The following is a 24,041-nucleotide window of genomic DNA, read 5'->3' as shown; positions in this document are numbered from 1 at the left end:
AGTTCGCCAAGTAGAATGTATTAACACCTTTCTGGTTAATTTATAATACTTACAAATAATATTAAGAGTGACAGAAGTTCATCTCAAATTAAAAATGTAAATTAGAGGCCAGTGAAAAGCTACCTCTACCACATACTGTATAAGAATCCCTCTTTCAACATGTTATTAAAAGCTTGCAATTACACGTTTTCTGTCTTACATCTCTAATAAAAATTTGTTGAGCTAACCATGCATCATTAATTACTGATTGTAGTAACTGATGAGTTTAATGTCTGAAGGAAAGATATACCAGAGTATATTTGTTTATTTACCACTTGTTTACCGGGAAAGTCCGACTTGGAACAAAGCCAATTTTCAGCAGAAGCCTGGAGTGAGATGCTCCAGACACCTGTCTTTGTAACATGGGAGGAAACTGGAGCACTTGCAGGAAACCCCACAGATGCAGGGAGGACATGCAGACTCTACAAAGAGGGCACACCAGCCAAGAATCGCACCAGAGAACCTCTTGCTGTGAGGTGACAATGCAACCATTGCGCCGTCCATATAAAAACTGCCTGACATCATAACTAAGAGCAATGCTGTTCTACTGATTAAACTGCTAGGAATGTAAGGATAGCTGAAAAAAACAAAATCATGGCTAACTAAATAGGAAATACTCAGAAAAAGTTTTAATTCAAATTGATAGAAGTATCAGTTTCAGATGACTTATTCTAAATACCCATAAAGTCACAGGGAGCGGTATAGGCTGATATAGTTAGTACTGGGCAATAGCTGGGAATTGGCATAGCAGTAAAGAGTTTACCTCACAGGTATAAGGTAGAGGGTTTGACTGTCACCTTTGGTAACTGGCATGTTATTGGCTAGGCATGTAAAATCTGAAGACCGATTGCCTGGTATAAACCAATGAACGTGGGCACAAAAAAAAAATACTTCACTGTATTGCTTCAGTGAAGATGAATGTCTCTCATCCAAGAGTGGAAACAAATACAAGGAGCATTTTTATTATGTTGCTGGATAACAGTAACTATCACTGTTATGTTTATAATAAGCTTGTTGAAGTAGATTAGCCCTGCAGCTTTGATTTGAATTTTTCCTAGCTTTAATATAATGAGCAGATTGGCTATAATAACGTTTCCCAATGCTTTGATACACAGACTCTGCAGTTGCACAACCACTGAAAATATAATAAATTCCCAACACTTTGAATCATTTGAATCATCCCAGCAACAGATATCCTGCTCTACAAAGGTGGAGCCACAACGGACCCTAGGAACTATCACCTTATAAGCCTGACTAGCCTAGTCTGCAAGGCTATGGAGCGCATCATTATGGAACTCATTAACAGAGACACTGGGAACCCCCAAACATTGGACTCTATCCAGTTTGGCTTTGTAAGGGCAGATCATGCCTCCTAAACCTGGTGGACTTCTTTGAGACAGTTACCAAGGCTTTGGATGAGGAAAAGCAGGTCCACACAGCCTGCCTAGACCTTGCAAAGGCTTTCTACACCATTCCCCATTCTGGTATTATAGACAAGCTCACCAGCCTGAACATAAACCCCTACGTCATGAGATGGGTTGCCAATTGGCTCATGGATATGACCCATACAGTGAGAGTTGCAGGCTCTAGGTCCGACTCTAAACCAGTTACAAGTGGCATCCCCCAGGGCTCAGTTCTGGGACCCCTCCTGTTCGGTATATACTTCTCAAAGGTACAGGCGAGCACAGGAGGACTATGGCTGACCAAGTTTGCAGACGACTGCAAACTGGGGGCCATAATTGACTCTCCAGCTGATACAGACATCCTCCAGAAGGGTCTCACTTAGACGGATACCTGGTGTCAAAATCATGGCCTCAAGCTAAATGCCAAAAAGTGCATAGTCATCCCCTTTGGAAAAAACAAAGTAATTGTGAACTACCACATACATGGTAGTCCCCTAAACATAGAAAATGTAATAAGGGATATGAGGACCCAAGTAGATACTAATCTGTCCTTTGATAATCATATTGCCAAGCTGGTTAGAAAATCCTATGTGGCCCATCTAATCACAAAAGGATTCGCATCTAGAACAAAAGACATTATTGTGCCCCTCTACTCATCACTCATCAGACCCATCATAGAGTACAACGCCCCATTTGGGATGTACCTTACAAGACACTTGCAACAGCCGGAAAGACCACAGAAGTACCTCACGAATAGGATTACTGGCCTCAAACAGATGCCCTATGCATCCCGACTGAAGAAACTCCAGCTGTACTCAGTTGCATACCGCTTACTCAAAGGTGATCTCTGCCTGACATACAAGACCATGTCCAACCCAGAATTGATGGACATGCTCCACCTAAAAAAAAAAACAAATCCCCAAGAGCCACACGCTCTAGGGATTTAAACCTCAACACATTGATAAATAGGATGTGCTGGAGGGAATGATTCCTGCCCCAGAGACTCCCCATGCTTTGAAACAGGATTCCAATCTACATTAGGCAGAGCCCCTCACTAACACTCTTCAAGAGAAACCTTGATGAGTGGATGGGAAACAGAAAATTTACCCCGGGGATCACTGCAGTGGCCCTGCTGGACAGAGGCACAGGGAACTAATGGCTCTGCTGGACAGAGGCACAGGGAACTAATCTAAGGGGATGGCAAAAGCCAACACATTCTGGCTAGGGTTATAGATGGCCTCAGGCAGATAGCCTAGTACGTACATATGAACCTATTGCTGAAGCACAAATATAATTTTGGAGATGTACTCAATTAGTGGAACCCTCATCCTCATAATATTTGACAAAAAAAAAATGAAAGCTAAGAAAGGGTATACAGGCATGCAGACCCAACAGATTAATAAACATTTTCTTATGCCTACAGGAGGCAATACAAATGTAATTTCTAATAAAAAAATAAATTTCTTTCTCTGTAAATGCACCATTTTCCAGCATCTGTCTACTCCAAAACATTTAACAGTTGTGGTACCCAATCCCACCATGACCAATTCTTCAGTTAGTGTCACTGGAGGACATCAAGGGAAATTGCATCATCTTGTTTATAGCAATTGAGGCATCTTGGAGGGTTTTCTATTTTATTTATTTCAACTACTGTGATATTTATCACTTTCTTTTGTATGGATCTGCATGCATAACCATTTATGTAAATCACCTTTTTTCTCATTTTTGCACATGAGGTTGGGGTGTCACATTAACAGTGACAATCTTCTAGAGCCAAAGATCACACCAACAGGCCATGCTGCTGTTGCTACTACATACTACACACATGCAGAGTCATACCTTCAACCAAGTTAGTGTGCTCAATCCCCTACTGGATGTTTTTGGAATTGGAAGGAAACCATGGCGTCCAAGACCCATGTGGACATAAGAAGAATATGCAGAATCCATAAGCAAACTAGCAGAGAAAAGAATCAGAGATCCTTTTTGTTGTATTTCCTAGGTTTCCCCTTTTACACTAGTAAACTATGGCAGATATGCCTGAATAAGAATGAATGTGCAAACATATTTATTTTTTTCTGGCAAACTTTTTTCTTATTGTTCGGAAAACAACATAGAAAGTCCAGTCTGCAAACAAACCAATATGCAAGTAACAGAAAGTGTACATATTAAATTGCCTGCTTGAAATAATAAGCTTAAGGAGTTTACTGTAAATATTGTTTATCAATGGCATTGTTATTCATCATAACATTTGTAATTATAAGTGTAATTTCCTCTGGCACTGGTCATAGACAAAAAAGGTCCTTTGACCACTCCACCCATCTGTATAATGCATGTAAATTAAATAAGTAAATAAATAGAATAAACATCTGTGCTGGAAAAATAAAAAAGTGTAACTTAAATGAAATTAAGGGAAACAAGTTACATAATGCAGAAGCATTGCTGTCAATCCATTTTCCAATTTTCTACATGGGGTCAGAGTGCCATATCAACTGTCGAAATCTCTCCTGATTTAGTGCTACTTTCCTACCTTCTTTGACAGTTATGCCTGATTGCTGCAGATCTCTTCTCATACAATCCATGCATCTCTAAATCCTTGTTTCCTCTTGCCTTCTTCCAATCTTTCCTAAATATTCTTTACCTAATCATCTTCACCTTTTATGCACATGTACTCAGACTAGTGTAATCTGTTCTCTTTGACCATTTCTGTAATTGAAGCTACTTTGGCTTCTACTCTGTTGTCCTCATTTCTTCACTTGTCGCACAGTTTGCATCCTACCACCCATCTCAGGCACATCACCTCTTCCTTCCTCAGATGCTCTGCCTCCATTGCTCAGTTTTCTGTACCATATAGGATGTATTAATCACATTAATTAACTATTTAACTATTACTGCAGCAAGAGTCTTGGATGGAGGCAGTACTCCTTTGACCTTAGTTTCAAAAGTGAAGAATACATACTAGGTGAGTTTAAATTATCTAGTACAGCATAGTTCTGTCTAGAAATGTGTGTATTTTTTAGCCTATTTATCTTTAAATTATTGCTTGAACTTAACATTTCTTTAGTTCCTCCATATTACATTGTACTTCTGCACAGCTTTATCACTGTCAATATGTGGGCCTAGAAAGCTTATAACAAAGCAGTGCACACGGCACTTGTAGAATGTAAATAAAGGAGATTGCATAATAGCAGTTCACTGAAGCATCATGGCATTGGTGAAGAGAGATACATTACCATGTGAACATGTATTAATCTTCCATTAGCTGGGTATTGATTGAGTATCCTAAAAACATTTTTGCTATGTCTCCAAAATGGTGTTAATCAATTATGTTACTTGCAGAGAATCGCAGCAATGTGGGCCATGAAGATGAGGTCGCCTACAGTATCCTGGAAGACCGCAACAGTAGTGAGAAAGAAAGTCAGACAGCTAGAATTCCACCCAAGCCAGCTGCCAGATTGAGACATCCAGCAATAGAGCCAATAACTCCAAAAGAAAAGGTATGTGTTTACATAAAATGGCTGTAAACATGGAAAAACAGGTGCATTTCCTGTTGCATCAATGTGATAGTGATGGAGGTGCTCTGGAAGAGTAAGATTGCAATGCAAAGGGTCAGGACAGGCAATTAGGGCTGCTGAAAGTTATTTCTGAGTCAGAAGATCTGACTATGTCATTCTGTGTTCTCCCCTAATATCATGGACAGGATACGTCTTCCTGGGTTAATATTTTGCTTGATGTACAAAAAGGCAAGGGACTGAAGAATCAGAAGCCATATTTTTTGTAAAGATTTGAGTTTAACATTGTTCTTAGCCTACTATATCACAAAAATGGCTGTTCTGGGTGAAACTCATCCACTAGGCTTTGTTGTGGAATGAAATAACATTAGCAGTTAAAACTGCAGCTGGACCCTTGCAAGATGGGACTGCACATGTTCCAAACATTTTTTTTTCATTATTATTTTATGAGAAAGGAATATTTCTGGATAAGAAACATAGCAATAAAGAAGAGCTAAATGGTCCCAACATTGTTTCTCTCCCATTGCGTAGTAAAATATACATAGTTTCTTGACTATTTCAAGCTGCTCAAGCTAGACTTGCAGATGCCAAATATATGGCCAGCATTTTCCCACAGTCCCAGATGATCATCTGATAATACTTAATCATACAAACTAGAATGAAAGCATTTTTGCAGAGGGAGGTACCCCTGAACTTCCCAGTCTGGGGTCTCTGCCTCACATCTAGAGTCTCTTAATATATTACCTCAAGCTTGCACTATCACAGAGAAAAGGGGCTGACTACTATTATTCTCTCAAGATAATAAAATTAAAAATTGGTTGTGTGGTGACACAGCCCCATATATCAGGTGGTGCATGAGAGTTCATCTCCCCTTGTAAAAAAATGTCTGTTCTGAAACTATAATTGTTTGTGTGCCACAGTGATATACTAAGAGGCAGTAAACTGTTCTGCTGTATGATGGGTACATTAAGTATTGCTTTGGTAGGTCAAAGCAGACCATAATTTGTTTGTTTCCTTCCTTTTTTTTTTTTTGTTGCCAACATAGTTGGGCTTGTGGACAAAATGGGCCAGTGAGCAGATACAGACTATGGTACTTGCTTTTTTGCTGAGACATTTATATCTAGCAACTCTTACACTGTTTACATTCAGACAATGTCACATGTCAAACATACTACCTGTGTGAAAGATCATGACCAAAACTGTCATCAATGAAGGATTGAAACCTACTCTGCAAAATCACCAACTTGCACAACACATGATACGCACCCCTCCAGCCCCACATCAGCCATTTAGGGAATTTCACAGACCATGCCAGCTTTATCTATATTAACTCCATGGTCACACAGGCTATATGGGCAAACCTGAACCTCCCATAAGCTCAATCTGACCTACGTCTGGAGCTAGTAAGGAGGCAGAGAATGCTAGAACAGCATAGTTCTGAGAAGTATGCACTATCCCCACCACCCCACAGTAGCCTCACAAGATCCTCTCTGCCTTCCTTTGGGAAATATATGTGCAACCTCCTGATGAAGAAGTATTCTGTTTGCAGACTGGAGCTTGCCAGGCTGTTAATGCTGCTATCACAACAAGACTAGGCTGCCTTCCTCCCCTCTACTCCCCAGGATGAGCAAGTTAGCACTGACCTCTCCCTAATCCCCTGTCTCTCCAGCACCCATGCCTCTAGTTAAAACAGATAATTTTGGAGACAGTTGGGGCTTAATTCCTCTGCACCATGGGGTGGGCTAATATACTTTGACCTCTTATGGAGATATCATATGAAGTACACTGTAACACCAAACTTTTAATTGGATTTTTCACTAATGTGATATCTCAATGTATATAGACTTAAAGGTTGTTCAGAGAAACTGTGTAATGTCATCACTAACACAATTCTTTGTATATTCTACATCTGAATAATAATTACAGAGGCTGGATCTGAAAATTATATAAACCTTTGCTTAAAGTTACTTACAGATGCTTCAACAGACAAATGCTCTTTTCTGAGTTAAAACAAATGTTTTTTTTTTTCATTTTTCATTCTGTCAACAGTACAGCTTTTACCCTGTTTAACAGAAATCCTCTTCAATTAAATAAATGATGTACCCTGTCCCTGATCAATTAGTGCTTATCTGGTATGATGAATATTTTGTCAGTCTTAAGGGAAAGGCCAAGGACAAATTAAACATGGGGTATAAACTTCCACTAAGAAGAGATCACTCTGGAGAAGGAATCTTTAGATATTGGAAAACATATGAAAACTTCAGCTTCAATTATGGTTCTAATTCTGTCACTATGTGAGTAAGACAAACCCCCCTCCCATCGTCTTATCATCTTTTATAAATGCTAAAAGTGGAACTAGAAAAATCAGGCAAGTGGGAATAAATAGTAGAAAGAATGAATATTTGCCTGTGCTGTAATTGTTGGTGATGCTGCGGTAGCATTTTCGCCTCACAGTAAGACACTGTCCGGTTTGACTCTCAGCTAGAGTGTCTTCTGTGTGGAGACATGCGTGAATGGGCGTACCTTCGTTGAAGGTTGTGCGTCGGGGCTGGCAACTCGCCACGTAAAACTCAACTGCCAATCATTAGCAGACCGGAGTTCTGCTGTGGCGACCCCTAACCGGAAAAAGCCGAAAGACAACAACAACAAGGTTTGCAGGCTTGGAATATTGCAGATGCTACATTCCATATCTTAAGAGGAGAAGGGCTGTCTGAGACTATTTGCATAGTTGGCCCCATAACAAATTAAAGCATAACATGGCATTGCAAAGACATTCTTAAATAACTGTTGATCTAAGTGTAATGCTACCTCATATATTCATAACACATTGTAATGTTTGCAGGAGCAAATGCTATACCAGATATGTCAGTAGGTGTGTGCCAGACACTGAGATTTTGATTTCCACTATAATATGCTAATGAAGGTAATACAAAAGCTTTCAGAAATACTGAAACCTTGGGTAGTAGGTGCCGGACTGTGTGTGTGTGTGTGTGTGTGTGTGTGTGTGTGTGTGTGTGTGTGTGTGTGTGTGTGCGCGCGTGCATACAAGTGTTTGTGGGTTAGGGTAAGAGTTAGGGCTATAGAAATGGACACATTTAGTGTTTTATGTGTGTTCATATTTCTTAAGAGATGTGTGTGAGTGTTTCTAAGTTAGGGCCAGATTAAGGACTGGAATAGGTGGTAGCTTTAGTGTTTTTTGTGTGTGTGTGTGTGTTTCTGGGTTAGGGCTAGAGTAAGGACTGGATTAGGGTTCCTATTACCAGATCGCAGACGTAGTTTGTCAAATGTGTCTTGATCGAACCAAAAAGAGCGAAAAGGCAAACTAGCGAAGTGGCTTTTCAGCAAATTCTTTCCCTGGGAAAGAATTCTCTTGGTCACTTTCGTTACTTTGCCATTTCTGGCACTGTAGTGCGATCTCAAAGTTGGTATATTTAAGTAGGGGGGTATGGGGGGCACAGCCCTCCACATTATGTAATGCTTTAAAGGTTTTTTTTTTATATTTTGGAACAGTGATTTTTTTTCCCTTGGAAAAAAAATTGCTGTTCTGAGGTTTTGACATTGTAAGCTTTCGCTTACATGGGGTCGATTATTTATCATTCACTTTTGCAAGCATGCGATATTATAATACAGACCCCTGGATTAGGTGGTAGTTTTAGCGGTGTGTGTGTGTGTGTGTGTGTGTGTGTGTGTGTGTGTGTGTGTGTGTGTGTGTGTGTGTGTCTGTTGCTGAATGTGTGAGAGTACGGTTTAGTGTTACTGTTAGGGAAAGGGTTTTGGGTAAGGTAATGTGTAGGGCTGGAGTTATTGGCACTATCTGGGTTAGCACACATGAATCAGGTGGCATGAGTGGGAGGGAGTGAAGCCTCTGAAACCTGCATGGCCCTGCAACAGTAAATACAAAGATACTGCTACTTGATATGTCAAGCATATACAGTATTACAGTCTGTGTACCTTGCATGGCAGTACCACCACCAATACAGTAGTATTGTTATTAGATATAACAGATTGTCATTCCTTCAAACCAATACTTCATTATACACAGAGTGAACATTTTTGTTTGTTCATGTACAGACTTCTACAGTCTGTCTTCCAAATAAAATTCAGCTCATAAAACAGTTAACACAAAAGACATTGTGTAAAACACATCTGAATATGTCCTCCTTAATTAGTCTTTATGCTTGCTCTTAAATCATAGGTCTAGCCAATCATGTCCCCTCTTTAAAATCTGGATTTCTGATTTTTTTCTTAGTTTCATTTTGTTGTTTTTAAAGTCTAGTGCCGGGTGTTTGTCCATTTCCATTCTGTTTTTATTTTTAACACATATGTCAGAGATGCATGTCATAGCAGATTATGTACTTTGCATGGTTGTACCACCATAAAGACTTTAATTTAGATGTGTCAGGGATAAAGAGCTTACCAGCCTGTGTACCTTGCTTGGCATTACTATGCTAAATACTTCGGCATTGTTGCTCGATATGTGGAGTATGCACATCATAGCAGTGTGCACAATTCAATTCAACAATGCTCAAAGCATTGTTGACCATAGCATTAATGCATTTTTCTATTATGTGTACTTAGTCTGTGGACTGCTTGCATTTTATTATTAATATGAATGGCTTGAATGCCTAAGAAAGGGCAAGTAAAGAAACATTTTACGAGCCTCAATAAATATATTTATGTTTCTACTATTGCTGTTTTCTCATTAAGCAGGTAAGCTATATATATAATTTATATGCAGGCTGAACAAACAGCAATAAACATATTTATGTTTCTACTACTGCTGTTTGTTCAGCCTGCATACAAGTTATATAGCTTACCTGCTTAATGAGAAAAATAATCTGGTTAAGTTTGGTAATATCCTAAAAGGGGAGAGTGAGATATAGATCCATCTTCTATCTCTACACTACAAAAACTTACTCAAGATGCTTTCTCTTCCACAGAACAATGGATGCTTTGTAATCATCTAGCTCTCAATGCTGCCAAGACCAAACTAATGTTATTTACCCCTTCTAAAGTCATCCCTCCTGACATTGGTACTTTCTCAATTACTACACAACACAACTCACCTCTTGAACTTGTGTCAGAAACCAAACTACTTGGGGTCCAAATCGATAACCTACTCAAATTTAACTCCCACCTGCAAATTAACATCAAAAAAACACACCAAAAACTTGGCATGCTTTACAGACAGAATGCCTACCTCACATCTGCCACTAAAATCACTCTCTCTACCTCCTTCCTAATCCCATCCCTGCTATATGGTGCCCCACTACTAACTAATCTTCAGTCCTTGTTAAAACAACTCACTTCCTGCTATAACAAAATTGCACCAGCCAAAGTCCTCCACCCACCACTGTCTCTCCCTCCATAACCTAAAATGGCTAGAACTTCCCAATCAACTAACTTACACTCAACTAACTCTAGCCCACAAGCTCATTCTCAACCCTTCCCTCTGTCCCTCTCTTTCCTCTGCCTTTACTATCCACCAACCTAACAGAGTTCTAAGGTCAAATAATCAAAATCTACTCAAAGTACACAAACCAACTCATCCCCTAAACCTTCTTTCCTTCAGCCTCGCCGCCCCTGTGACTCCTACCACCATTCATCTCTAACCACTCTGCCTTCAAAAGTCTCTCCACCTTCATCTTGCCTCACACGTGGGAATGCTCTTGTTCATAACTAGCTCTACTCGACACCTGTAGCTATGAAATTTGTTCTCTATTCAGTTTTAATGTTTTACATTAATTCATTACTCGAATGCTTCTTCTTATTGTATTAACTGTTATGATTGCTTTCCTGAATGTGACTAGTTCTACTTTTTAGTATATAGAACTATTAATAATTCTCTGTACAAAAGTCAAATGTTGAAAATACATTCTGTTCCCAGGACTCCATTGAAAACGGGTTCTTTAAGGCCCAATGGACTATCCTGGTAAACCAACGACAATAAATAAATAAATAAATAAATTTGTGTTTACGTAAGTGACAGGGTGATGTTTGGGAACTGTGGGTGCAAAATTGCAATTTCTTTGTAAACCTCTGGCTCAGAGAAAAGCAAGATATGCTACAAAAAGGGTGTACAGCCTGGCAATAGTATTTAAAGAAATGAACAAACAGACAATGTAGAAAGAGTGCATAGCATGAACTCATCTGCCCTGCAGTATATAGTAGGAACCAGTGTAGCTACAGCCTTTTCATGTTAGAAAAGTATATGGAGAAATATGCATATATTTTAGTCTCATATGAATGCATTGAACAGTCATTGGTTCATAAGTGTGTACTAGGCTAATGGCCCTGAAGCCTTTACAAGCCTAACCCATAGGATTACCCTGGCATTGTGCCACCTGGCCTTAGTTCCCAGTGCCTCTGTTCAGTAGAGGCACTGGAGTGATCCCCGGGGTGAATTTAGTCAGTCTCAAAAATATGTAATGCAGGGTTTCCTTGAATCATAGCTAATTAACTACTTTGCAGCTAAGCTCCAGGGTGACCCTTTGTCACTGCTGCTATTCTGCCTTGCCTTATCCCATTAAGCTGTCTACTTAACAGATTAGGTCATGGCTATAATGTGGTTCCCAGAAAACAACAAAGTATAACGACTTCTCATCTTTTTTGTGGATGATTTAAAACTGTATAGATCATCTGATGAGGAACTGAAAGCACAACTGCAAGTAGTCAAAACTTTTTCAGATGATATAAGAATGTCATTTGGTCTTGATAAATGTGACAAACTTTAAAGCAAGAAAGCTGCAGCACCAAGAAAGCATCAGTTTTGTGACAAAAATATGATATATAAAAAACGTGAGCAAGAGTGAGTGTAGAAATATTTGGAACTGATGAAGGATCAACAACAAAACATGAACACATGCAAATAAAACATAGTAAGGAATATTTTAGAAGACTAAAATCAATACTGAAAACACTGTTGACATCTAGGAACAAATTCCAAGCTATAAATCAATTTGTTCCTCCTGTCCTAATTTACAGTTTTGAAGTGATTGACTGGCTACATAAAGGTGATGGATCAGTTGGACATGAAAACAAGAAGGATGTTTCATGCTCATCAAATGATGTATAAAAATCAGTGTACACCAAGATTATATATTCCCAATTCTGAAGGAGGTATGGGCCTCCTCAAAACTGATTATATGTATAGATCTGAAATCATAGGACTGCATACATATCTGCTGATCTCACAAGACACAAATGTAGTGAAAGTTTTAAAACATGAAGAGAATAAGTCCAAGATGACTTCCCTTCTAAGTTTAACAGAAGCATATTGTTGTCAAGCAGGAATGGAAATCTAACCAGAAGTAAATAAAAATCAGGCAGCCAAAAAACAAAAGAAAGTATGACATCCCCACTCTGGACCAGTAATCAAGGAGCCTGAATCCTCACCACTGGCACTGGAGAGGGACATTCACTTGGAACCAAAAATGAATACACCCAATATTTCCAGATGCAGCTCTCTGCATCAAGCACAATTTTCCTTAAGAGCACACAGGGAACACACACAGTCCAGGGTCTGGATTTCTCTGTCTCCCTCTAGGTCCCCAGAAAGATGCCCCACTGGCACAGCTATACAGTTGCAGTTGGCACCTCAGCTAAGTATACAAGCCAAGTTCTCCACCATTCTGTCTGTGAAACCAGTGCTTCGTGCTCCTGCTCCAAGCAGGTAACACACACACACACAGACACAGACACAGACACAGACCACACACACACACACACACACACACACACACACACACACACATGCTTTGAGATTTGATTTTCACATACATATACACACACCTGGGAAAGGCTGGCACAGATTTACTAGCTAGACCCCCTTCTACCCAGACTATAAGGTAGTTGCACCACCACCAGACACTCCAAAGCCAACTACTCTAAGGCTCTTATAAAGGTACACAATTATACTAAGTGAAATTAATATTAATACAAATTGTAATGTTGATCAAGCAGCAAGGCTTTCAGGAGTGGCCACACTGCCACCGAATATATATATATAGGTACTCTCAGATATTAAAATATTCTCTAAAAGACCAGCCACAATGAAAAGTTTAAATATATTTAATAATAAATAATAAAAGAACAAGCACCAGAGTTTCAATGACAGGTTCACACAGTTACAGTAAAACAATACTTAACTAATCTCACTATATTTTCCTGACTGATCTAAAGAATTATTATTCCCTGGTTTCTTACTAGAGCAAGGCAAGATGAAATAGGTCAGAGGTCCTTCCTTGTCAGGTTACAAAAACAGAATGCCATGAGACTTCAGTCTCACCTAGTATTAAAATATAATTTTAGTGATGATTACAGAATGACATCACATATATCTGGTCACCTGACTTTGGGCTCCCATGCTACCCCCTTGACTGGAAGCTGCCAGGATTTAGCACATATGTGTCAATAATATGCACACACACAGCCTTGGTAAGATCTGCTGCAGCTCCTGGAAGTCAAACAATTTCAATCCTCCACCCTTCCAGAGTAGCAATTAGTTCACTCTAAAGACAATGCAAAAAGGTTCCTATTACAGACTTTTTGTACCTGGCTACAATGAGGACTATTATGATACAATCTTTATGGCCTCAGCCAGGTAATTTAAATTTCAAACTATTTTCAGAGTTAGACATTAACCTCTTCTCTTCCAGTATCCTCTGTTAAAACATATACATTTAAGCAGTTACAATAATGAATGTATATTTCTTTTTCTGTGCAGCAGGATACACTGTTGGTACATTTTTCACACAAGCAGCTTTACAAATACATTTTTCAACACAAGCATCTGCACAGATCAGTTTGATATACAAATGACATAATTCTTTACAAAATTCCAGGTAGCTATGCTGGCATATGTTACACATCTACTTCTCCTGGCATACATGGCAATACCTCACATCATCACAGAAAGAATAAAAGGTGAAGGATCAGATGAGAAGGCAAGAAGTGTGTTTTATGCATAAATATAGTTGCAAGTACAGAAAACTCTTGGAACAACCTCATGTTGATGAGGACTGAATGCAGGAATGGTTAAGGGGATGTGAATTTAAAGCAAAAGATGAAAGGTTAATATTAGCATCCCAAGATAGTGGACCATGTGTACATTGGTTTACACTGACCATTGAATATGCAGGTTTTGTAAACAGAATTTGTAACAGTGACACATCTTGTTGCTGGTTGTGATATACTAATGTCAGAAGGACTGTATACTCAAATGAATAATAATGTGGCAAGACTGTTGCATTGGGGATTGTGCAAACATTATAATATTGAAGTAGCTGAAAAACACTGGAAACATGAGCCACGAAGCATTATAGAAAATGATGAAGTTTATATCACATGGAATCACCCATTACCAACAGTTCAAAAAATAGATGCAAGAAAACCAGATATAGTAGTCCATGAAAAGAAGACAAAAGTGGCATTGATTATTGAAATTGCTACACCCAGTGACTACCATGTCTTACATCAAAGAGACACTAAGTCATAAAATATCAATATTTTCAGGCACTGTGGAAGAAGCATACCCAGACAATTCCAGCAGTAATAGGAGCAACAGGTCTTATAAAACAGAATTTACAGTCATACTTAGATATGTTGCCGATACATGTAATGCCATACGAAACGTAGAAGGATTCATTACTGGGCATGTTGTGGGTGCTGCAAAGAGCACTTCTAGTTAATATCAATGAACTTATCTGCCCTGCAGTACACAGAAGGGACCAGTGTATCTGGAACCTTTTCATGTTAGAAAAGTTATGGAGAAATAAGCAAAGCATATAATTTAGTATCATATGAATGCACTGAACAGTCAGTCTCAAAAATATGTATTGCAGGATTTCCTTGAATCATAACTGGCTTCAAAGATGTGACCTTATGTTTCAGTCAGTGCAAGAAAAAAAACTAGTAGATATACTGTTTGAACCAGCCAAGGTGAACAAAGGCATTCCACACAGTTTGACACTTGGACCTCTTTTCTTAAATAAGCATTTATAAAAATAATGTTATGTAGATGACTGCAGGTTAGGCATCATTCTAGTAACATCTACAGATTCTGTGCCTTTATTGATTTCTTTGGATAGTGTCAGTTCTAGAAAAAACAGACCAATGCTTTGATTTCAGAGTAAACAAATCTGCATTGTAGTGTACTTAAAATCTTTTCACTTGTAACTATTCAATTAATGGTAATACATAGCTTTTCTGCAATCTGTGAAAGCCAATACAGAATGATCGAACTTTTGGGCAGAATGTTGCTGCAATTCTTAAGAGCAGGCAGAGTAATGCACATTCCTATGGGGTATACTGTGACATCACAGAAAATGTATCAGACTTCTGATATACTGTTCCATTATGCATACTGTCAGTGAGTGCATTGCATTGTTCTGAAGCTTCCTACCACCATATCTTGTATAACATGAGATGATACAAAGACAACTTCTGAAAAAGAATTAAAAAAATTGACAATAACAGGATTTGCTTTCAAACTAAGCTACCTTTATTCTGTTTCATATACCTTGTGTAAGGAGGTGGGTCTCTGTGTCAGGGCCTTCAGATACCCTGTTTTCTGTGACAGTCTTGGCTATGACTTCACAGCATTATGAGCAATTACACAGGCAGTCAATTACATGTTACATATCATTAGCATTAAAAACATTGGTAGCCCATCTATCAAGGACATTTTACAGCACTCCTATATCAGTGGAATAAACAACTACTACTAAAGATAGAACAGTGCAAGTCAATAACCACTTTCAAAAGCAGCTTGGATGAATATATGGATATCAGTGAATTTCTCTATGTTGTAGTGGAGAGTCTACAAGAAGGCTTTGAATCACAATCCCCAAACAACTAAATAGATGTGTCTTAGCCATTGAAATACTACAAATGACATCTTTATTAAAGTATATTTACAGGGGAGGAACCCCCGTTACCACCCATGTTAAGCATGTGAAGACCTTTGTTTGCATACCCCCATTCTTATATATAGTTACTCCATTGTTACACAATCAAAGTGTAGAGAAACAGTAATGGTGAATGATAACTTGTACACCTGCAGTCTCACAGTAGAAATGGTATACATAAAATCATTTCAGGACTCGAGTTTTGGGGGAATTCTAGTTGGAAAGATAGTTTTTCATTGAATTACCCTTCACCAAATGGCAGCTGTCCCTACAATTACAGCCACATAGTTCAAATAACCAGTAGGTCATAAGCATGTTCTCCAAACCTATGAATCTATAAACCTGCAAATCTGTGAACCAACATTTCAGCAGCTTTTGGTAGAAGTTATTACTGAACGGTCTGTTGGGATAAAAAAATCAGACAGACTTGCAGGAGATGGTGAATATTTTAGTTATTATACAAAAAATGACAAATATGTTCTGTAATTAGATACATGACATAAATCATTAGGTGGTCTTTTATTATGGGGTAACTGGGCACCTCTCCTTTCATTTGTTTGAATGTATGAATGTTTGCTTTTATATTTTGATTTCTGTGATGCCCACCTGGGTTCAAACCCATTTTCAGTGGAGTCCTACGGAGAAGATATCCACAAACCAGAAGTGCATACATAGCAGTCTGAATACAAGGCATCACTGGTTTTGCAAACTGGTATGAAAAGAAGATAAATTAATTCTTCACAGTATAAAAACAATGTTGTCAGTGAAGAATTGTAAATTCCAACAGTATTTAGTTCAGAACAAGTTTTCTGAGTTAATCATCTACAGTATGCCAGATATAAACACTCTAGCATAAGTTATCATTATTTAAAACAGGCAGAAGATTTTTAGTTTCATTGTGTAAACAACTACACTAATGAAATTGTGGTGAGTGTACTAGAGAAGTGGTGAAGTGGAAAACTAGGAAATATTTATATAAACCTAACAGAGTACATTTTGTGTGCATGACCTTTCCCCGAGAGCATTGTTTAGTAGAACATTATGTCAGTCAGGGTCACTGCACTGGATGGATTGGAGAATGTTTTTTATTAAAAACGTCCTTGTAATTTTGCAATGACTGACAGGGGAAAAGTGTCAGCTGCATGAGTTTTTTTCACAGCGTTACTACACCAAAACAAAGGGTAGACACAGAGAAAAGCCAAAAAAGCTAACAACAGATAAACCAGTCTTCCCTGTGTAGTACCTTTACTACACTTTGTTAGAAGCCCATAAGATATTCTTAAGTGCAATTAAGTACTCCACTTCTGAGGCTTCTTAATGTCCACTGACTAATTTTTCATTTTTATAATCTTTAATAGTGTATTCTGGCCGTTTAAAGCCAAACCCCACTAGCTGTACACAAGACTTGTTTTGTACTTTTTATGAGCTCATCCTTATAGCATGTTTTCTTTTTTTTGGCCAGTCTTTTAGAAAACTCATCTGATAAAAAAAAAAATTGATGTACTTCATGTTAGGGTCATACATCTCAGCTGTCCCTGATTTTCAGGGCCTTCCCAGTTGTGACTCACATTTTTGCTCCATTTATCTTATTTCCTCTTAAAACTGGTGACTTTAGAAGAAAAAGTGGTGAATTACACTCAATAGATAATAACAATAATTAGAGTTACAGACTTCTTTTACTTCAGAAAATGGATAATAATTCACATTGTCTTATTCTGTCAATGTCTCTAGTTAACAGTACTAATATTTTTCAAGTGTCTCTGATTGTCCCTGAGTATTTTTGGATTTGTCCTTGATTCTGTTGACATTTGTCTCATATTGGTTAAGAGATACGGTTAGGGTTGTTCTAAAATATTCCAAATAACTATCAAAACAAGGGTAAAATGGTCGCAAAGAAAAGCCACAAAGCCAACAAACAGAAAGATACAAGATAAACCAGTTTTCCCTGTGTAATACCTTAAACTTCCTCTTCTAGTATATATACAAATTACACTTACTAAACGTTTTCACTGAAGACCTATATTCAGCAAAACTGAATGTGCAATTTCTTCAATGTTGTTCGATCATGGAGTTAGTTTATATATGGGTTAGGGTATGTTGTGTTGTTGCAAAAAAAAGCTTTTCTTTAAGTTCACTGAAAGAGGTTTTCAATTAAACTCTTTCGCTGCATTGAGACTCCCTGAAATTATCTTTTGCAAGTCAACATGATTCCCACTGACGCATTATCCTCCAAACAGTGTCAGTAGTGAGATGACGGTTTTTGGATTTTTAAGCATCCTCCAGTGTCACCTTATAGCAGTCAATGGGTTGTTGTGGTGGGAGAGAATATTGGGGAATGAGTTAAGTCGATACATTACAAAAGTGCACTCTGGCTTCACGAAAGACAGTTTTCTTTAGATCACGGATTGTCACAAGGAGACTGCTGGTGTCAGTAGGAAGGCTGGCATCACCAGTAAATACCCCTGTGAAAAGCCATCCTATACAAATGTCTGGTATAGGTTGGATATGTGCCAGGTGCAGAAATTTTGGGAACTGCCTGGATGGAGCACAGACACATCATTAATTATGCTTTGTTCACTGCACAACGTATTGTAGCTAACAGAGAAAAACCCTTACAGTTGACATGTGGACAAGTCACGGCATTAATGGCAAAGTGAGATCAGTCATTGACCCCTGATACCTCAGAGAAATGGGTTATTTCATAGAATGTCTGCATAGTGGAGTTTCTCTCCTCTGCTGTCCATCACAGCCACATATACTCCTCCACATGCTGTATCGGTAGGAATAGTGAAGTACATGCCATGAAACACCCACCATGTTCCTTAATGGCTGCTGGAAGGTCCCTGTACAAGTATGATTAGTGCTAGACACAGATTGGTGTCCACAGTGATTGGTGTTGCATACATTTCACATTCCATGTGTGGACAGCAATGGTCTGCAAGTTCACATATGGTTTCCCTGCCCACAAAATAGAACTAATCTATCTCTTTGTCATAAATATTGTGGTACATTAGGCACAGTTACATCCATCTGAGATACAGAAGACAAGTCCATAAGTGGTCATGGACACAGAGCCCCTAGCAAATGCTGTTGTGCTAATGTAGATGCTACTTCTAACATCTTAATAGGGTCTGTCTCTCTGTTTCTCTAGAAATTACTGTGTTCATATTCAGTTCCTGATGTGGCTCATTGCTTTATTTTTATACATTTCTGAATCATGATTTCATGTTGTTAATCCTCATTTGCATTTGCCATTGCTGTCATTTCCATACCATTATATAATGCTAACTGCCCCATTTTTGGGAGTAGCTAGATTGTCCTATGTACGTTACTGAATTAGTCCCATCCTGCACATTGTTGCACATTGCTCTACTCCAAGTAATGCCATGTGATAATATTTTTCTGAATCTAAGCCCAGAAGGATGGGCAAGATTGTTTTCCAAGTAATGTGTTTTCATTCTCTTCAGTGCTATTACCACTAAAGTTTTGTATTCCGTTTTTTCTTAAGGTTTCTTGATTACACTTTCAAGATTTCATGCAGTCTTGAATTGAGAGACATGGTAATTAACTGCTAACGAAGTGTTTTTCATTGTGGCTTTACGTTGTCTCTGAATGGGAGAGTCTCACTACAGTATTAACTGACCCATCTACATTAGCCAATTAGAGCCAATGTGAGAATCTCTGTAAATTTAAGGGAAAGTATAGATAAATAAAATATGTGGTGAGGGTATGTTTCTCACTGCTTCATCTAAGTCATATAAATATATATATATATATATATATATATATATATATATATATATATATATATATATATATACATACACCTTTAGTCTTACCACCACCAAGAACAGGTGGTCATACCATGATGAATGCAGTCCCAAACTTCATTTTGTATAACTGAACCTTGAACATGGCAGCATGTGCCCCCCTCCCCATTTGGTAATATAGTATTGGCTCAGTGGGAAATGACTTAGGTTTCACTTCTGAATTGTTTAAATTTTGTAAATTCTATGGCAGATTTTTGGACAACATACTAATTTTTTGGGAAGGCAGTGAAAATTATTTAAAGGCATTGTGTGAGTATTTAAATACTAACACTTCTTTTTTAAGTTTTACTATGGAACAACACAAGGACAAAATTAAGTTTTTAGACATACTTATTATTAAAGATGAAGTAGAAAAAAAATTTAAAACTACTATATATAGAAAGCCCACATACTCTAATACCCTCTTACGTTATGAAAGTGGACATCCAGACTTTCAGAAAAGGTCACTTGTCAAAGGCCAGTGTGTTAGGCTGGCACAAATGATTAGTGACATAGAAACATTTTATGAGGAGAGAGAAAAGTTAAGGGTCATGTTACAACAAAGGAGATACCCTAACTACTTTATTGAACCGATTCTGAAAGAGGTCACTAAAAAAGGGCCAGAGGATACTTTTATCCAATTATTGGGTACAGGGGAAGCTGTTACTTTAATCCCCACTACCAATGAATTGGGTAATGACACAAGTAGGACACAAGAATTTAATAGGGCCCTAATACTGACTTACAAACCATATTTTTGTGACATTAAAGACATTTTAAAAAATAACTGGTTTGCTTTTAGAGGGGATCAGGAAATGTTAAAGAATGTGGGCGAAAAAACGTGAAGTCTATAAAAAAGATGCCTGTTTTAAAAATCTATTAGAAAGAAATACTGAGGGTTACAAATTTTATGGAAAAGGACGGATGACCAAGTGTGGTCAATGTGCACAGTGTCCCAATATTCTAGAGACAGACAATGTGCACATTCAGAATTACGATTTAATATACATGAACCATAAAATGAATTGCAACAGCACTCATGTAATTTATGGAGCCATGTGTCAGTCTTGTGAAGGATTTTATATAGGTAAGACAAAAAAGGCTTTTAAAGTACGTGTATATCAAAACATTTATGACATCAAAAAAGTCAATGAAAAAAATTTATTGGCACACATATTAAGGAGAACCCAGACCATTGGTTCAAATTTATTGCTATTGATCAGGTAGTTCTCAATAATAAGGGGGTCCTAGGGAATTGTTTCTTGAATTAAGAGCATGCATGTGACAACTGAGGGTTAATGCCACTAACCCACCTGGGCTGAACGATGTTATTTCCCTCTCGAGCTATTTAAAATTAAAAGCTGAATATTACTTTTGATTGTGTAGAGGGTGAACCATTGTAGTAGATTTTGTATACCTAATATGAGTATTTGAGAAGGACATTATTCTTTTTTAAAAATAGTAGTAGTGGTGATTCGGTCTGTTCATGTGACTATCCCTGTTCAAGCCTCACAGTATTTACATTGAAAAAAGGGAGATGTGAACAAATGTATACATTTCACTTTATTTTTGTTAAACAACTATTTTTCTAATTAGGGTTTTGTGTTAAGGATTTCACTTTTATTTGAAAAATGTGATTTATAATGGATGGTTCTATGGCGTATTCTAGTCATGTGATGATGCCTGATTTTAAAAGGAAGTGATGTTTTTACTGTGACAAATCTGATGATGTCAAGTGCAATTGCTGACGAACGCGCTCATTAAGACATTTTTTCTCCGGTTCTGTGGCGCGTTCTTGTTTTATTTCTTAGCTGAACCTTGAACAAACTACAATGAAAAATGCAGGTAAATGGCAAAATTCTAAAGACTGTTTTTTTTTTTTTTTTTACCTATTTGTTGACTGGGTGAGCCAACTGTACAAACTTCGCTTTTTTAGGAGTGACCAAGAAAAACTGCCTGTTAAGTGACCTGCTCAGAATCATATAGTAGGCAGATAAAGGGGAAGAAATCAAACTCCATACCATGAGCACACAAAGCAGCTAATTAACAGCTTAGAGCTTTAACCATCTGAAATAACTCATAAAAAGCCTTCATCTTCTTAGCAAATTAGTGTATTGATTTCATTGCACAAATCAACACAAGAAGGTAGACCAAAGGCAGGTACCAGCAATACTTTTGGATATACAAGAAAAATGTTTGCCTTAGTAAATATTCTTAGTAAGAAGATTAGCAGTAAGAAGAAACCTGGTTCAATAAATATCTTCCTTTGGATTTATCAGTATCATCTGAATATTGAAAGAGCAAGTTATGTATGTTAGTGGTAAATCCAGATGGCCTTCACTTTAGTCTAATAATCCCCGTTAATGTACAATGTGACTGAGTGTGAAAGTCATAATTAATCTTAGACTCAAAAGTGCATAACTAGTTATCTGTAACTCCTTTCAGTACAAAATATATAAAATGCAAAATGGACTTAAAAGGTTTTCTTATGCGTTTTTTTTTTCTGTACTTTTAATTTAGGCATTTGGTGCAGAATACAGCTTAATATTGGTATCACCCATCCAGAAAGAGTGCCCACCAACAAAACAGGACTCGAGTCTTGACAGCAGACTTGTACACCCTTCTGGCACAGATTCAGCTTTGGATGGAATGAAGCAGCCAGCTGTGCCCACACCTGCCTTTGCAAAACCACATCTGAATAAAGATGACTTGCCAGAAACAAGAGAGGAGCCATACGAAGTATATGAGCAAGGTACTGCTAGTCGAGTAAACTCATAATTACTTTGGGTACGTTAATGCAGCTAACAAACTCATGCGCTTGAACAGCAGTGATTATTGCAATTATTTAATAATTACAACAGTACAAGTTGTCTTATTTTCATTAATTTCATATGGAGACAGAAGCTTCAAGTAAAATGAATGTCAAGTAGTTGACAACAAATATGGACAATACAGGTAGCCATGTCTTTAATATGAAGCACTTTAGTTTGACTTGCAGTCATCTGCCAAATTATAGTATGCCTCATCTGTGGAATATGGTCGCATCTGTTAGTATCTAATGAGTCCTGAGAAGTTTGGGTCTGTTTTTCGTTTTCTGACAGACAAGAATGTGAAAATAATGCCTTTCATCTGTGCAGCAAATTGACAACTGTCACACAGAATGCAGTTCAAGCAATGGTCTTATTCTACAAATAATAAGTTTCCCTGAAGCTTTAAGGTTGAACTCATAAAATAGGAGGGAACACTAGTTTTAGGAAGTACGTGGCTGGAACTTCTTGTGTTATTTTTGGAGCATTTCCTATACAAATTATATCTTTGATTCCAGTGAAGTATTTCCGATTTTTTGACTGATTAAACGACTTATTGCAACACGATTTGGGAACTTTACCAGAATTATATTGTGTTGTGTAAGATAATGCATATAGTTTCTGTAATCAAATGAAACTTTTCAGTCCTTAATAAAAACATGCTGTAAGAAAAACATTTAATGTATACATTTTCTACAGCTGTGTTAAACGTCTCGGTACTTAATCAACTTGAAATCCAGAGAATATATAGTGTGTATCTCTGTATATAGTGAATAGATAAGCCTGTGCCAATGAGCCTTACAGATGCTGTTCATGCATTGCTCTAAGCAATAACATGTATGCAAATAACAGGCCCTCCCATACGCTGTTTCAATGTTCAGAATGCACTGCCATTATGCTTAGCACAGTGTTTCTTCTGAAGAGATGCTTTGTTGCGTCTCCTAAAACATTACTTTATGTCCTGATATTTTTGTATATATCATGCATCTTTGATATGTTGCCTGAATATGTCTGGTGACAGAGTACAGCAAAGCAAGTTGAGATCAGACACATTGCTAGACAGTTGAAAGAACATTCACAAGTTCATACCCTAAGCCCATAGCCAGCCTTAGGCACAGGCCAACAAGGTGGCTACCTAGGGTGCCACTCTAGCAGGAGCACATTTCCAGTAATCTGGGTGGTGTAGGGATGCCAGAATGAGGGCACCAAGTGGTGTGGGTAGGGCTCTGTGGAGCCCTTTTGCCTAGGGCACCAGTTGACCAAAGGCTGGTCCTGCCTAAGCCATCATCATAAAATTATAAAATAACTTACTGATGCATAAATAAATCATGCATAGTGTGTTTGGTATTTCTTTTTTATTTTATATTTGTTGACCATGATTGCTGGACTGATACAAAGACCCCTTTTCAGCAGAGACCTGGAGAAAAAAGTCTTCACAAAAAGAAGTTAAGTAACACAAAACATTGCCAGTACAATATATTCAAATGAGAACTGCACTGACTAATAGAAGGTGGGTCACAGTAGTCCATAGTAATATTACATATGCCTCCCACTCCTCTGTGTGCGA

The 24,041-nt window shown here is 37.9% G+C and overlaps 1 protein-coding gene across 1 annotated transcript in view; it reads left to right on the top strand.

Moving 5' to 3' along the window:
- The window catches only part of CARMIL3 (capping protein regulator and myosin 1 linker 3), a 3,552,770-nt gene that overhangs the window by 3,441,474 nt on the left and 87,255 nt on the right, over nucleotides 1–24,041 (top strand). The window contains exons 37-38 of the mRNA XM_044058175.1: nucleotides 4,779–4,936; nucleotides 22,188–22,419. Coding sequence (XP_043914110.1) covers nucleotides 4,779–4,936; nucleotides 22,188–22,419 — 390 coding nt within the window. The remainder of the gene's footprint in view (nucleotides 1–4,778; nucleotides 4,937–22,187; nucleotides 22,420–24,041) is intronic.

This window comes from Protopterus annectens, chromosome 16.part0 (genome assembly GCF_019279795.1).
Source record: "Protopterus annectens isolate FY-2018-M chromosome 16.part0, PAN1.0, whole genome shotgun sequence".
In the NCBI taxonomy this organism is placed as follows: Eukaryota; Metazoa; Chordata; order Ceratodontiformes; family Protopteridae; genus Protopterus; species Protopterus annectens.
This window is presented reverse-complemented; position numbering and strand designations above follow the sequence as displayed.